The 15673-nt window shown below is 44.8% G+C and overlaps 1 protein-coding gene across 1 annotated transcript in view; it reads right to left on the bottom strand.

The window, feature by feature from the left end:
* Positions 1-15673, bottom strand: part of LOXHD1 (lipoxygenase homology PLAT domains 1) — a gene marked incomplete at its 5' end in the record, with an annotated part of 327020 nt that overhangs the window by 116834 nt on the left and 194513 nt on the right. The window contains 7 exons of the mRNA XM_084628053.1: positions 2113-2277; positions 3275-3403; positions 5463-5567; positions 7062-7210; positions 8592-8725; positions 9071-9225; positions 11422-11743. Coding sequence (XP_084484179.1) covers positions 2113-2277; positions 3275-3403; positions 5463-5567; positions 7062-7210; positions 8592-8725; positions 9071-9225; positions 11422-11743 — 1159 coding nt within the window. The remainder of the gene's footprint in view (positions 1-2112; positions 2278-3274; positions 3404-5462; positions 5568-7061; positions 7211-8591; positions 8726-9070; positions 9226-11421; positions 11744-15673) is intronic.

Genomic DNA, 15673 nt, shown 5'->3' on the forward strand with positions numbered 1-15673 from the left:
ACTCACACTCAGGATGCTACCGGTCTCTGTTAGAGTTGTGCAGCATTTGGCCCATACACATACCATGGGCTTCCATTTTTTCTACCCCTACTCTGTCATTCTGGTTGCCCTTCTGTTCTCTTTGGTTTACCTGTTCATGTCTATCAAACCCCACTTCAACCATTCTCTTCCTTTTTCTGTGCATCTTTCTGAGCTGCTTATAATCCTGTGCTCTCCCACACTCCACCCATTTCAATATTTTTTGTTATGCTTTATGCCACGGTGCTGGGAGTTCCAGGACTCACTATCCTAGATCAGAACAGATGGCGTATTTCTGGCACCACTTCTATTATTGCTGGAGTAACTGTGATTATGCATATCAGAGCATAATCCTTCATTAACTATCCAGGCTTTCTAAACACAGCTCTCAGGAGAACAGAAATGAAGAAATTTGATTTTAGAGACAATCAGCCTGAAGGTACTTAATATTCTTTTTGCCAGAACCAATGAAACCTATTTGCCCATGCTGCAGATAAACTGAAATAGTTTCCTGCAATAGGTAAAAATAAAGAACTAATCCTGGAGACCAAAATGGCCTGCTATGCGTTATGAATTAAAAATGATCTGATCTTCTCAAGGCTGCTATGCTTGGTTTATTTATTTGAATATTAACATCAGTTTAGAACTGAATCAGCAACACAAGGTCACAGCTCTCAGCTGTCAGAATCCCCTTTCATTTTCAGGTTGTACCCCACAGGCACTGTTTTAACGGGCACAACAATGACATGTTTCCCATGCTCAGGGAAATAATTTGGCATGAGCGATCATGAACCATGTCAGACCATTTTAGTGGCAATTTGAAATCACCAGGTTAATAGTTGGGAAATTAGAATATTGTGAATAGTACAACATGTGTATTTATGTGCTTGTGTATTTATGCTTGGTTCTAGCATCTTGCAAGTCTCCTTCTACATAGCCCTGATTGCTGGTCCCAGACGCTGCTGACACAAATAAGCTTTATACACGAAGAGCTGGCATTCCAGAAACTCTTACATCATGTAATACCCCTAATAAATTACCCACTCAAGTTATGTATCAAGAATTTAACACCATATGTGATACGTCTCAGGAAAAACATGGTGAGAAGCAAAACCATGGTACTATGGGTGACAGTCACTCCTCTGAAGAGGATCAGCGCAAGCATTATGCACTGGTTAAGTCCCATAGGGTTGAAATGTGACATGGATGGTCCCTAGGGCTGAAGTGTGATCTGTTTGCAGAGGCCTTGCGATGGGTTGACATTCATCCCATGTGTCTATCTATTTATTATTCTAAACCTGGGGCCAGTTATGTCTGACAGCAGACTGAACGCACAAGGGGTGGTGGTGGGGAAGGGTACAAGGAGCATCCCTTCTTCCACCGCTAATGTTTTATGTGGAAAGAAAGTGCAAATGTGCTTGAGAGACAGGGGATGCCATGGTCAGAGCAGCAGCGGTGGTAGGGACGTGAGTGAGGAGACACTGTCAGAGCATCACCAGAGAAAGATTATGGTAGCTTCTGACTGTTGGATAGTTTGAAGAGGGGACGGTAAAGATCAGGGTGGCCAGAGAGGAGGATAGTCCAGGTGAGAAGGAACAATGGCATGAACCAGGGTTTGGGCAGGGGAGAGAAGAAAGAATCTATAAACCGATAGTATCTGAGTGCCTCACAGTCTTTAAGGTTAGTTATCCTAATAACAATCCTGTGAAGAAGGCAAGTCCTATTGTCCACGTTTTACAGAGGGAGAACCGAGGCACACAGACAGGCTAAGTGACTTGGCCAAGGCTACACAGGAAGTGTGTGGCAGGGCAAGGAATGGAACTTCATTTCCAAGTCCCAGGCTAGCACCTTAACTACTGGACCATCTTCCTAATAAAGAGAAGGAGTAGATTTTAAAAAAACCCATGGATGCAGAAGTGACAAGATTTGGCAACAGCCAGCATATGTGGAAAAGAGTCAGAGAGAGCCCCAAAGTTGTGAACCTGAGGAATGAGAAGCACAGTGGATTCCCACCCCCAGAAATAGGGAAAGGGGAAAGCAGGGGGCTTAGAGAGGAGCAATTCAATGTCTGCCACAAGGCAAAACTCTACATACATGGAACATATTCTTTTGTCTGCAGTTCTGCAGGGAAGAGATCTCTCTCAGTGGCTCCATCATCCTCTGATTTATCCAGCCAGCGGCCACAAGGGAACTTCAGGCATTGCCCAAGTGATGGGGCATCAATTTCCACCCATTCCAGAAACCAGCCAGCGGAGCCACCTGTAGCAGGAGATTATACTCAGAGTGAATAGCACTTTTCACCAGCAAAGCGCTTTACAGACAATGAAATAATTAATTCATCCCACAAGATCCCTGTGAAAGAGGTAAGTGTTAGCATTCAGTTCTACAGAAAAGTCACTTGCAGTAGACAAGTTACTGCTAAGTGACTTGTCCGAAGTCCCAGAGGGAGTTAAAACCAGGGTTAGCACACAGGAGGAGCTCACTGGCCTGGCAGTGCTGTGCCATCACCATTAGACTCTCGCTCACTCTTGCTTCTTTTGTCAGAACTTGAGGCCAATTTTTTCAAAAGTGGCTACATGTTTGGGGTGCCTCAGAGTCTGAATGTCCAGTGGGAGACTAAAGGGGCCTCATTATCAGAGGGAGGGTTTGCAGCACTTTCTGAAAATCAGGCCCCTTTAAAATGTCTGAAGTCAGGCATTCAAAAACTGAGGCACCTGGAACCACTAGTCACTTGTGAAAATCTGGGCCCTTTGTGTGAATTTAGCACCAGGGTTTTATTATCTACAGATCGCATTTTGAAATCCGGATCATTTTAAAGCATAGCAATCAGGTCGGAATGCCCTGAATATATACCACAAGGTGGTTATAAAGCCAGACAGAGGATTGGCATCACCCCTTCATGGAATAATGGTGTTGTACAGCAATTCCCTTGCAATGTTCACTTCTCCTGGGTAGCCTTTCCACCCTGGTGCATACTCCTCCTGCTATAATATCACAGCTTACAAAAGGATGAAAAAACAGCTGTGTTTCAACACTGCTCATGCTGCTTACACCTCATTTGCCACCACTGCTGTACCATGTCTAAATTAAATTTCAGGCTCCTTGGGGAAAGGACCTGTACATTTGTCTGCAAAGCACCAAGCACATGATGATAGTAATGGCCAGCATGTTAATAAATAAGTCATGAAATGAATATTTCCAAATATAACCCCCACATGTGGAACAAGGAAAGCTATGTTGTGCCAGGTCATCTTACCTTTATTGTCATGGCCAATCTTTATTTTTTTCAGGTCTCCAATGTCCACAGACTCCACTGTAAACTCATCGACCTTCCCACGCTCAAATTTGTTCTTGTTAGTTTTGGAGGCCTTTAGATTGATTATCCCTGTTTGTTGTAGCACATACAAATATTGTTTAGTGCAATGATACTCGGACCGCAGTGGTTGAAGCCAAATTAGCAATCAGCATTACCCAAAAAATGTGAACTCATTGTTTCATTTAATAGATAGATAGATTAGATGTGTGTGTGTGTATATATAATTATTCTCACAGTAAAATGACAGACCAAGTATTATTACTGTATCAACTATAATTGGTTAATAACATAGTAAAAGCATCCTGATTGGCAGGGGTGCTGGAACAATTTGTATAGTGGGGGAGGGCTGAGAGTCATTGAACCCAACTGTAAACTCTGTGTATGATGGATCATTTCAAGCCAAGGGGTGTGGCAGCATCCCCAACACACCTACTTCCAGCACTTATGCTGATTGGTTAATAACTTAGATTGGTTAATAATTAAATCACACAGTGTTTTAATATCATGTCCTTCAAAGAGCCGCAGGAGACACATTAAAGAGCCACTTGCGGCTTGTTAGCTGCAGTCTGAGTATCATTGGTTTAGTGTATAAAAATCAATTCTTTGGGATTGTAAACAGGAACGGGGGATTTGCCTACGGTGTAATAAATGGCCTTTCATCCCTGGAGATCTGGTTTCCAACCTGTCCTTTGTCACACTGAACCCTAGATTTTCAACTGTATATAACCCCCCCACACACACACCAAAATACACATCACATCTTTCTTCAGTTGAGCGGTCTCCCTTCAGTGCCACAGCAGCTATGCTGTGGAAGGGCCAGCTAGAGATGTGGTCCAAGTTGTGCAAGAAGAACAGGAGGACTTGTGGCACTTTTGAGACTAACAAATTTATTAGAGCATAAGCTTTCGTGGGCTACAGTCCACTTCATTGGATGTGTAATATGTGTAATGACCCAGCCACTCCCAGTCTCTGTTGAAACCCAAGTTAATGGTATCTAGTTTGCATATTAATTCAAGCTCAGCAGTTTCTCATTGGAGTCTATTTTTGAAGCTTTTCTTTTGCAAAATTGCCACCCTTAAGTCTTTTACTGAGTGTCCAGAGAGGTTGAAGTGTTCTCCTACCGGTTTTTGAATGTTATGATTCCTGATGTCAGATTTGTGTCCATTTATTCTTTTGCGTAGAAGATACCATTAACTTGGGTTCCAGTAGAGACTGGGAGTGGCTGGTTCATTACACATATTGAATCTATTTCCCCATGTTAAGTTTCCTCACACCTTCTTGTCAACTGTCTAAATGGGCCATCTCGATTATCACTACAAAAGTTTTTTTCTCCTGCTGATAATAGCTCATATTAATTAATTAGCCTCTTACAGTTTGTATGGCAACTTCCACCTTCTCTGTATACATATATATATCTATCTATCTTCTTACTATATGTTCCATTCTATGCATCTGATGAAGTGAGCTGTAATTCACGAAAGCTTATGCTCAAATAAATTGGTTAGTCTCTAACGTGCCACAAGTACTCCTGTTCTTTTTGCGGATACAGACTAACACGTTTGCTACTCTGAAAGTTGTGCAAGGGAATTTGCCCTACACTTCTCTTCACTGTCTGTCACTTTCACAAATACTGAGATTCACTACATATGCATCGTGTCGGTCCCAACAGGGTTTGCTCATCAACAGATCAAATATTTCTGCAACATCTCAGCAGTTGAAGACAAGCTGGGTTTCTAGAGTGGGCTGTATCCCTTGCTGGGATACAAATGAGTTGACCCAGACCCAGTGTTCTATTTTCCTACTCTTTGTTTTAATCTATGCTGTCAACAATTTGGCTTACACAGCTGGTGTAAATTGGCCTAGCTCCATTGAAGCCCATGGAATGACAGTGATTTACAGGAGCTGAGGCTCTATCCCCTAGTAACTAAAATGCTAAATAACATTGGCTTTCCTATGCACTTTGATAAGAAAAAGACTTACAGCAAGAATATGAATTCATCTTAACTGAGAACAGATACTGTATTGAGGAAAGCAAAAAAAAAACCCCAAACTCTTCTCAGCCATTTCAGTCAATTATACCAACAGCACGGACCCCATCTCTCTCACATGGGTTATACTTGGTTCTTACCCGTGTCATCTTTATTTCCATAAAGAATGATGAAGACATTGGCATCTGTCCCAGAATTCTTCTTGTCCCCGGTTTTCACTTTCACAGTATAAGTAGTTGATTTAGCTGTCAAAAAGCATTTCTTAATTTGAGAGTGTGAACACTGAGCAGCTACTAATTCTATTTCTTCTTGTTTCATTGCACATGTTATTTATTTATTTTGGACAGTCAGAGTGTATTCCTAAAGCTCTGACAGTAATTCCTGTCGTTTGTTCTGGTATTTGCTAGGGTGAAACAGGACTGTGGGCTGCAGGGTCTGCGACCGCTCTTCATTCAGTAATGCTTTCTCCATCTTTACAGACGAGAGAGCTGTTCAGACTTCCCATTTATTTCCTGGGAGTCTCACATGCTTCTCAGGTTTGTTTCTTGCTGCAATCTACAATAACATTTCATTTAAAGCACCGGATTTTATATATACAGACAGCCCTTCACTATATCAGATTTGTATAGTTTCCCACAACACCATCATCTGAAAAGTGTGGCAAACTCTTAAGAACTGTGGAAATTCCTAGAAGTTGTATCCACAACATGACAAAATACTAAGCCAAGATTGTCAAACATGGGTGCTTAAAGTTAGACTCATTGATCCATATTTAGGCACCCAAAGGAGTGTCCTGATTTTCAAAAGTGTTGAGCAGCAAGAAGCTCCCACTGAAGTCAATGGGAACTGCTGGGTGCTCAACGTTTTTGAAAATTAGCCCACTTATTCAGCCATATAAATATGGACACAGGCGCTTAGCTTAAGGCTCTCAACTCCCATTGGAGTCAGTGGAAATCCAGGACACTCAGCATCTTGCAGGATCAGGCCCCATGGTGGCATCATTATTCAGTTGTCGGCATGGACAATCAAGCACACTGGATACAAGGTAGTTTCAGGAAGATAAACATAAGCAGAGCTGGCATGAGGCATAAGCTGACCAAGCAATTGCATAGGTCCCCGAGCAGCTCAAGGGGGCCCCCGTATTTGCTTTTTTAGTATATGTTGTGTGTGTGTGTGCGGGGGTGGGAATATTCCTGCTTACGGCCCCCAGTGGGCCACCACCACCTCCGATCATAAGACAGCAGGGTACTGAATGAAAAAAAGATACATTTTCAGGTTCCTTCCCTTGATAGCAACAGTCTCTGGTTTTAGTCACTGACATCCGGCCAGTTTCATATCCAGACTTGTACCCACTGCTAACTAGCACTGCTAAGCAGCTATGGTTTCAATGGTGGCTGTGTATTCCAGTTCAGATGTATTGCAGCACTCGCTCCTTTGCAAGAGAAAGGGAGAGACTGAAACAGATGAGGACTCTACGGATGCCTACCACTCTGAAACCTTTCCACACGCTGGGTCCAGTATTGCAAGGTGATTACAGTTCACGAGAATGGGGTCGGGGTGGGGCTTCGTGGCTTACAGGACACTGAGTATTTCACATTTCATTCACACGTAATAATCTCATGATCTAGGAGGGGACTTTTTCATGGCCTAACAAATATGATAATTGAGAACACTCTTAGAGCTATTCATAACTTGGCTTCCTTTTTACTTATTGAAAGAATCACAAGACTGCTGCAAACCTTTCTGTTCCAGGCCCAGAGATGCAAGGGACTGGTTATCATTGTCCGAATCTTTCCTTATAAATGCTTCATCCACTGGGACCAGCTCCCTGGCAATCTGACCATCATCTTCCTCACCTGCCAACCACCGCTGGCATGGGAAATAATACCTGCAAGAATAACAGTGGTTATTAGCAGTATGCATCTGATGAAGTGAGCTGTAGCTCACGAAAGCTTATGCTCAAATAAATTGGTTAGTCTCTAAGGTGCCACAAGTACTCCTTTTCTTTTTGCAAATAAAGACTAACACAGCTGTCACTCTGAAACCAGTGGTACACAGCACTCACACGGGACTTTTCATCTTCAAAGCACTTCACAGATATGAACAGCAGTCATTACCAAAGATGAGAGGCTAGTTAACAAAGAGTAACAGCACTCAAAGCTGATAAGCATAAATGTGTCTCCTTCCTTGTCTTTTGTTCCCTTTGTGTGGACTTATCCAGGTCTGGCAACTGATGCCTGCTGATAGGTACGAAGTGTCAAGTTGTCAGTCCCACCTGGCTCATTTTATTTTGAGGCCCAGAAGCAAATAAATAACCTAAGGGTTAATGATAGTCTCACAGTAAAATATACTCCATATTTACAAACAACGGAACGAGTCTTGATGTCCTCACTCAGGTTCCAAACCAGCAAAGCACTTAGGAACATGCTTAACTTTTAACATGGGAGAAGCCCCACTAAAGTCAGTGGAACTATTCACATGCTTGACGTTGAGCACATGCTTAAGCATTCTGATGGATTGGGGACTCAAGTTTTACTCAGTCGGCTCCCTCTCAAGTTGCCTGGGTCAGGACCTTTGGATTTAGCCCATTGGTTTATTTCCCCCCATATATGTAAAAAGCAAACCCAGTGCTAGGTCACAAGCTTCCAGAGTACAAGCTATAGGAGGGAACCCATAGGTCAAGGAATTCCTTCAAGTGGAGTGTGTTCCTCCTGGAAGAAATGGTAAATTCTGCTTCCATACTTCACTGGCCCGAGTTTCACTTTGATCCCAGAAGATCTCAGGGGATTTCCCAGAGCCCAAAGCTATCAGTATTGAACACTGCTGCCTCATTACTGGCTCTAGGCTCCCAGTCAGTTTGACACCATTAGAGCTGGTCTCCCAGGGCTACTTGCACTGATAATTTACCCCAGGAGCTCTCGTGAAGGGGAGTCTTAGAAAAGGAAACAGAGACAGGAGCTGTAGTGCCTTTTCAGCACAGTTCTGGATGGGTGATGACAGTGGGAACGATGTGCATCCTGCACACACATCTTTATACCATCTTCCTCCCTCTTGCACAGAGCCGGGGTCCTCTGCACACACGTCTGAGAGAGCCATCCCCACATCCAACAGCACCATTATTTTAGCATTCTAAGAGGATCATCCAGTTTGAATTCATGACACATGTAACAAAATCACTATGTTCTTTGTATTTCTAAGGCTTTATATTTATCTGACCAGAAGTATGAATCCCATGCATCCAATATCATGGAGTGCAGCAATCTGCTCACCTGGTGTTGTTCTTGAGATCAACAATCTCCACTCTGTCCAGGAACCAGGCTGGGTTGCTGCTGGAGTTGTCATGACGAATCCGCAGTTTCTTCAGTACTCCCAGATCAATGGCTTTGATGGTGAATATATCTTCCTGCAAAAGCAGAAACAGAGGCAGACTAGTGTTTCACACTCAAGCCTACGGGGAGTCAGTGCCCTGGACAGGGTATTTTTTCCATTAAAAAAAAGTGCAAACTCTCTTGTGCTTTCTCAGATATTAAAATCATATTATCTTCAGCTTTAATCTGTCTCTCCTCTATTTGAGGTATTTCCCACCTCTATTTGTTTGAGAGAGAAAACCAGATGTCCAAACTTTTAATTCAAAGAAAAGCCTGAGGTTTACTGAGAAGATGTAGCAATGAAGGACCAGAAGCTTGTGTTCAAGGACAGAGGATCATACCTGCCTTTTGTTTGCTTGAGTGACTAATTAATGCCTTACCTGGCCCTTCTCAAATTTGTTCAGCTGGTTGGACCTTTTCAGCTGGCGCTCACCAGTGTCTCCTCCTCCTTCGCCATAGATGCTCAAGAAGACATTAGCATCAGTCCCAGCACCCCACACATTCCCAGTGATGACATGGACCTCATAGGTGTTCTCTGTAAGTGAAGTTGCACAGAAGAGATGACATAGGAACATAGGAACTGTCATGCTGGATCAGACAGTAGTCCATTATAACAACATGCTGGCCTATAAGCACAGGCATCGCCAGCCCCATTAAGATGAGGTTTGCTCTGAGTTGTGGTCCAGACGCTGGAGAGGGATCAGGTGACTGTCATGTGATTGCCTGCCAGAAACTATATAAAGGAATGCTTCTGGATCATTCTAGAGGAGGTAAGAGTTGAGGTAAGACCCTGGAGGAAGTCCCTCCACGGGAGCTGTCAGTAAGCCAGGAAAGCAAGGAAGAATGTTGTGACCTCTGCCCTCCCAGCTTGGCTGGGACCAACTGTTCTGAGTTGGTTGCTCTTGTTTCCAATCCTTTTGTGATAATAAAGCCAGCTCTGAGGAAAGGGCCTTGAACTGAACTCTTACTTGAGCTTTATTTTAACCTTCCCTACCCAGGTTATTTGCTCACCAGCTTATGTAATGCTGACAGACCCTGGTCGTCCGCAAGCAGGATTGAACATGGGACCCTTGGAGCTAAATGCATGAGCATCTAGTGCATGAACTAAAAGCCATATGGCTGTTAACTAAGGCTGTAGAACAGACTCATTAATCTCTTTCTCTAAGTGGTCTCAGTGCCACTAGATGGGACAGAACACCACACCCAGGAGGTGTGTGGGTTACACTTACACTCATATAGTCTAATATTCAGCCTCCAACAGTGGCCAACACTAGATGCTTCAGAGGAAGTTTCAAGAAACCCCTAGTGGACCACTGTGGAATAACCCAGCCATTTAGGACTTTTCTTCCAAACCCCCATGTTTGCTTCTGTGAACATAAGGATTTAGATCTTATTTTTTACCCTATCTATTGTAATGTCATACATTCTTGTTAGCCATATAAATGCTGAATCTGGGTTTTCTTTAACCATCCTAAACCCTTAGCCTCAATGATATCTTGTGGCAGTAAGCTCCACAGGTTAATGACATGCTTATACCTGGGGGAATTCTGTGCCACTGCGCATGTACAGAATTCATTCCGATTTTTTTTCTCTGCAGAATATAGATTCTGCTGGAGAGGCACTGCAATTATTCCCTTTTCTGGCCAGGGGCTGCTGTGGCACCAGAAGAGAGGGCCGCCAGAGGGCAGAGAGGTTGGGGAAGAGGATGCATTCCTCACAGTGGGGCCAGGTGAGGAGGCACAGCATGGACAGAGGGGGGCACATGGGGCTACAGGAAGGTAACAGACTGGGGTTCAGAAGGGCTAGTGGGAGGGACAGACAGGAGGTAGTGGTGACAGCATTGAGCCATGAACTGAATGGGAGGGGGGCTGCAGGACCACATGAGTTTGGGGGAGAGGGGCTGGAGGGTCACATGGGCATGCGGAAGGAGGGCTGCAAGGCCACATGGGGACAGGGGCAGATGTGTCTGACTGAATGGGAGAGGCTAGGGGTCAGCCAGGGTCTGCATGGGGGAGGAACCCCAGCTCCCTAACAATCCCTCTCCCCACAAAAAAATCCTGTTCCATACTTTTCCCATCCATATCCACCAACCCTCCAGGTTCACTCCCAGGCTCCTTCCCTCTTCCTCAGCTCTTTCATTACCCCTGACTCCCCCAAGCCTTTGCACTACTTCTGAGGGGTGCAGGAAATATGTTTCTGTATTGTAGTTTAAATGAATTACTCAATGTTCTGTATTAATATGCCTACTAAAGAATTTATTTGTCAAACAGACATTTCCTGAATCTTTTCTTTTTGTTGCCTGAATTGTTACAGACATACTTTGCTGAGAGGTATTTTGAAATAAATTACCAAAATAATTGAAACTGGTGTGATTATATTGTGTTATTTTGACAAATAAAATATGCAGAATTTTTAAATATTGTTTGCAGATTTTTTTTTGGCACAGGATTCCCCTAGAAGTACATGCTGTGTGAAAAGTACGTGGTTTTCTCATCGTTAAATTCGCTGGGTTTTTTCATTTCACTGGGGTTGGGGTGGTGTAGCAGCCTGGCAGAAGCACATTCTTTGAGCTATTCTGAATGCACCAGGGGGTAGAGAGAAGGGGGTATATAGGACTTTATGGCATTTCCAGACTTTTGAGTGCTTAACTGTGTACTGCTCTCTTAATGTAAAAATTTTTTGTTATTGATTATGAGACACGTAGGGACACGTATTTACTGCTGAAGTTTACCCTCAAGTTCAGATCCATCCTCGGGTGTCAGCTCCACAACCAGTTCCTTATCCCCTTCATCTGTAGCCAACCAGCGGCGAGCCGCGAACTTACAGACTTCCATCACGTCTTCAGGCTGGGAGTCCTCCTCCTCTTCCTCACTGGATTTCTTCTTCTTCTTCTTCTTCTGCTTCTTCTTCTTCTCCATCTCCTTCACCTTCTCCTTCACCTTCATTACCATCCATTTAAGAGTGACACTTTCCAAGAACCAGCCATCCCCAATGCCCTTCCCATCATGGCCAATTCGGAGCTTGTAGATCTTGCCAACATCTGCAGCCTCTACCTGCCACCAAAGAAAAGTTTACGGCCTGAGAGAACATGAAATGTCTTCTCTTCACAAATAACCAACGACAGTGCTTAAAACTCAACATGGATCATTACACCCAAAGCTATTACCTCACTATTAGCTTGGCTGTGAGATGTGAAGCTCAAGTCATTTCCTGCCCCACTCCCCAGTTTCAGCTGGATTGATTGTTCTTTTTCACTTCCTGTTCTAAATTGCTGTGTAGTGCTCTTCCACCAAACATCATGTAAACTGACTGAGTGACTTGCACAAGGTCACACAGAACATCTGTGGCAGAGACACCCAAACTAAGGTCTACTGGGTACCAGTCCTGCCTCTCCTGCTTTCACCAACATTGTAGCTGTGCCTTTGTTAAATTACTGGGCTGACTATTGTATTAATCTCTAACAGTCTGCAAGCTTCTTGGGATGTGGACCTTGCACTATTGGGGGTTTTTTTGGGGGGCGGGGGTGTTAGGTGATCAGTAAAATGCTGTATATACATATGGTGCTCCTTAAATAAATATTAGCAATGCAGTATGGTAAGCCAGTCAAAGTGGAAGACTGTTCTAGTGGCGAGGACATTGAACTAGCACTCAAGAGATGTGATTTCAATTCCTACCTCTGCCACACATTTCCTGTGTGACCTTGGGCAAGTAATTTAATCTATCTGTGCCTCAGTTCCCCATAACACTTCCTTACCTCACAGGGGTGCTGCGATGGTAAACTCCATTAAGATTGTACCATCCTCAGACACTACAGTGATAGAGGCTATACAGGGAGGCGTAGGAGTAGATCTTTCGAGCCAGTAAAGCAGATATGAAGAATGGGCACCTCATTGTTTTAGACTATTTGCCCAAATTATTTAGTAACTTGCTCCACTAGAATGGGGTTTCTCAACCTGTGTGTTGTGACCCAAAATTGGGTCGCCAGATTGTGTCAATGCCTTGCAGGGCTGGCTGGGCTCAGCTCCCACTCCAGATGTTGCGACCTGGTGCAAGGGGTCACAGCACTGCTCAGGTTTGGCACAGCCACCCCTTTGTCATGAAGACGGGGGCCAATCAGAACAAATTTGAGCAAATGGCATTGCGATCTCCTGTGCCAAATCGTAATTCCCCTCACACAAATTTGGCCTGGCTGGGCCCCCTGTCAGGAAGAGTGGGCCAAATCTGAACAGAGTTGCAACTGCAGTGGTCATAACACCCAATGTGGGAAGCTGAACCCGGTGGGACAGAGTGGTTGGTGTCTGTTTGCGTCGGATGCAGCAGGTCACTCTGGGATAAACGGGGTGGGGGGGCCCCCTGCTGAACTCCCATTTCCTTCCTTACTACACTGCCAGGACCCCAATTTCCCCATTTCACCTCCAGGCCCCCAAATTCCCTCCAATTCACTTTCTGTCCCCCATGGGCCATATGGGGGAGCTGTATTTTTGGGGGGGTCTTGGTTTGCCAATCCTCCCCCCAGTGGCCTGCGGAGTTCACATCTGGTTGATCATATCTCAAATGTTAGCTCCAAGCTCTGCCACCCCTGGATGAACCCCTGCCCGGAGGTAGGAGGGTATTGGATCTGGGGTGTCTTGGGGATCTCTGGGTTACGACAGGCCATCAAGGTTTATAAATAGGTTGTGAGCCCAAAAAGTTTGAGCACCACTGCATTAAAAAGTGCTTCTCAGCATGGTGGACCCATAACCAATTACACTTTTAGTTTTGGTGGGTTTTTGTGTTGATATGTAGTTTATATGCTAGGAACCCTGTGACTATTTTCTTTTTCAGGCTTTAATTTGGCATTTTAGCATAGAAGGCTTCAGCCTAGAAGCATTTTTATCAGATTAAAACAATAATCAATTGTAAAAGGGATGTTTATCAGGAAACTGAAATTGATCCACCTATCGCAGCACAGAGAAAAGTGTCTCTCTTTTCCCAGCTCATGTGCATTCAGCATTCCCTGTCTGTAGCTGATAGCATTGTCTCATTAACATGTAGTTCATATGGTCTTATTCTTTCCCATATCTTCCTGTAAATATTAATATTGGGAAAGATAGAGATCCTTAATCTCCTAATGCTTCAAACTTCTACCTTGTGTACTTGGAAAACTGCAGAAATTGGGTAACACATGTGACAAAGTTCCTGCTCTACCTTGGTGGGTCTTGTGCTTATTGGCGGATTTGCTCACCTTGGAGCTTCACAGCAGCCCTCACCTTGGCCGTTTTTCTGAACTTACAGTCCAGGTCGACTCCTCCTGTGTCTGACCAGGAGTTGGGAGGATTTGGGGGGAACCTGGGCCCACCCTCTACTCTGAGTTCCAGCCCAGGGCCCTGTGGAATGCAGCTGTCTAGAGTGCCTCCTGGAACAGCTGTGTGACAGCTACAACTCCCTGGGCTACTTCCCCATGGCCTCCTCCCAACACCTTCTTTATCCTCATCACAGGATCTTCCTCCTGGTCTCTGATAATGCTTGTACTCCTCAGTCCTCCAGCAGTACGCCTTCTCACCCTCAGCTCCTAGTGCCTCTTGCTCCCAGCTCCTCACACACACACACCACAAACTGAAGTGAGCTCCTTTTTAAAACCCAGGTGCCCTGATTAGCCTGCCTTAATTGATTCTAGCAGCTTCTTGATTGGCTGCAGGTGTTCTAATCAGCCTGTCTTAATTGTCTCCAGAAGGTTCCTGATTGTTCTGGAACCTTCCCTGTTACCTTACCCAGGGAAAAGGGACCTACTTAGCCTGGGGCTAATATATCTGCCTTCTATTACTCTCTTATTGCCATCTGGCCCGACCCTGTCACACACATTAAACTTAAGGTTTCCAAATTGTGTAAGCATTTAATAGAAAACAATCATGGCTATGTAAATAGAGTGATTTACGTAGAAGATTGATAAAAATCTGTAAGATTTAATATGTCAGGAGAAGATCATTTACTTTAGAAACAGACGAATGTACAGCTGGTATTTGAAATGTTATAACAAATTATATATGCAGTGTTGTTGTAGCTGTGTTGGTCCCAGGATATTAGAGAGACAAGGTGGGTGAGGTAATATATTTTATAGGACCAACTTCTGCTGCTGAGAGACAAGCTTTTGAGCTTAAACAGAGTTCTTCTTCAGGTCTGGGGAATGAACTCAGAATATCACAGCTAAATACAAGGTGGAGCAGAATGTTTAGCTTAAGTAGTTAACCCTAGAAATATGTTAACCTGAAGAAGAACCCTGTATAGCTCAAAAGCTTGGCTCTCTCACCAGCAGAAGTTGGTCTTATAAAAGATATTACCTCATCACCCTTGTCTCTATAACAAATGATAAGTGTTTATAAAGTGCTGGTCATTCAAGGATCTCGAGACACGCAAAGGAGTTGTCCCTGTTTTGCAGATGAAGAAACGGAGGCTGAGAGAGGTTAACAGAGCTGTACAAACACACAAAGCAAGGCAGTGGCAGACCCCAGAAAGGAATGCATATCTCTGTCTCACGGGGGCAGTATGACCTAGTGGATAGAACACTGGACTCAGACCCAGGAGACCTGGGTTCTATTTCTGGCTCTGCCTCTGGGGACCGAATGAAATCACTTTATCCTCTCTGCACAGGGCTGTCCTTACCCATACGCAAAGTACGCAGCTGCATAGCGCACCAAATTTCCTGGTGCCCTGCGCAGCGGCGTGCTGCTCCAGCCCCTGCTCCGGCTCTTGCCCAGGGCCCCCGCCCCTACTCCCCTGAGCTCTGCAGCCGGGCTGGGCCTGCACTCACCAGCAGCGGGAGTGCAGCAACCCAGCCTCAGCCGCGCTGCTGGTGAGTGCGGGAGGTGGTTCTCCCCTTCCCCCCCAAGCCAGCCCTGCCCCCCTGTGGAGGCCTGGGCCCTGCCCCCCCCCCGGGTCCCCACAGAGGCCTCCAGCCCACTGGCCTGCCGCCCCTCCCCACACAGGGGGGGCTGCGTAGGGCCCCA

This window comes from Lepidochelys olivacea (genome assembly GCF_965140295.1).
Source record: "Lepidochelys olivacea isolate rLepOli2 genome assembly, chromosome: 5".
Lineage (NCBI taxonomy): Eukaryota > Metazoa > Chordata > Testudines > Cheloniidae > Lepidochelys > Lepidochelys olivacea.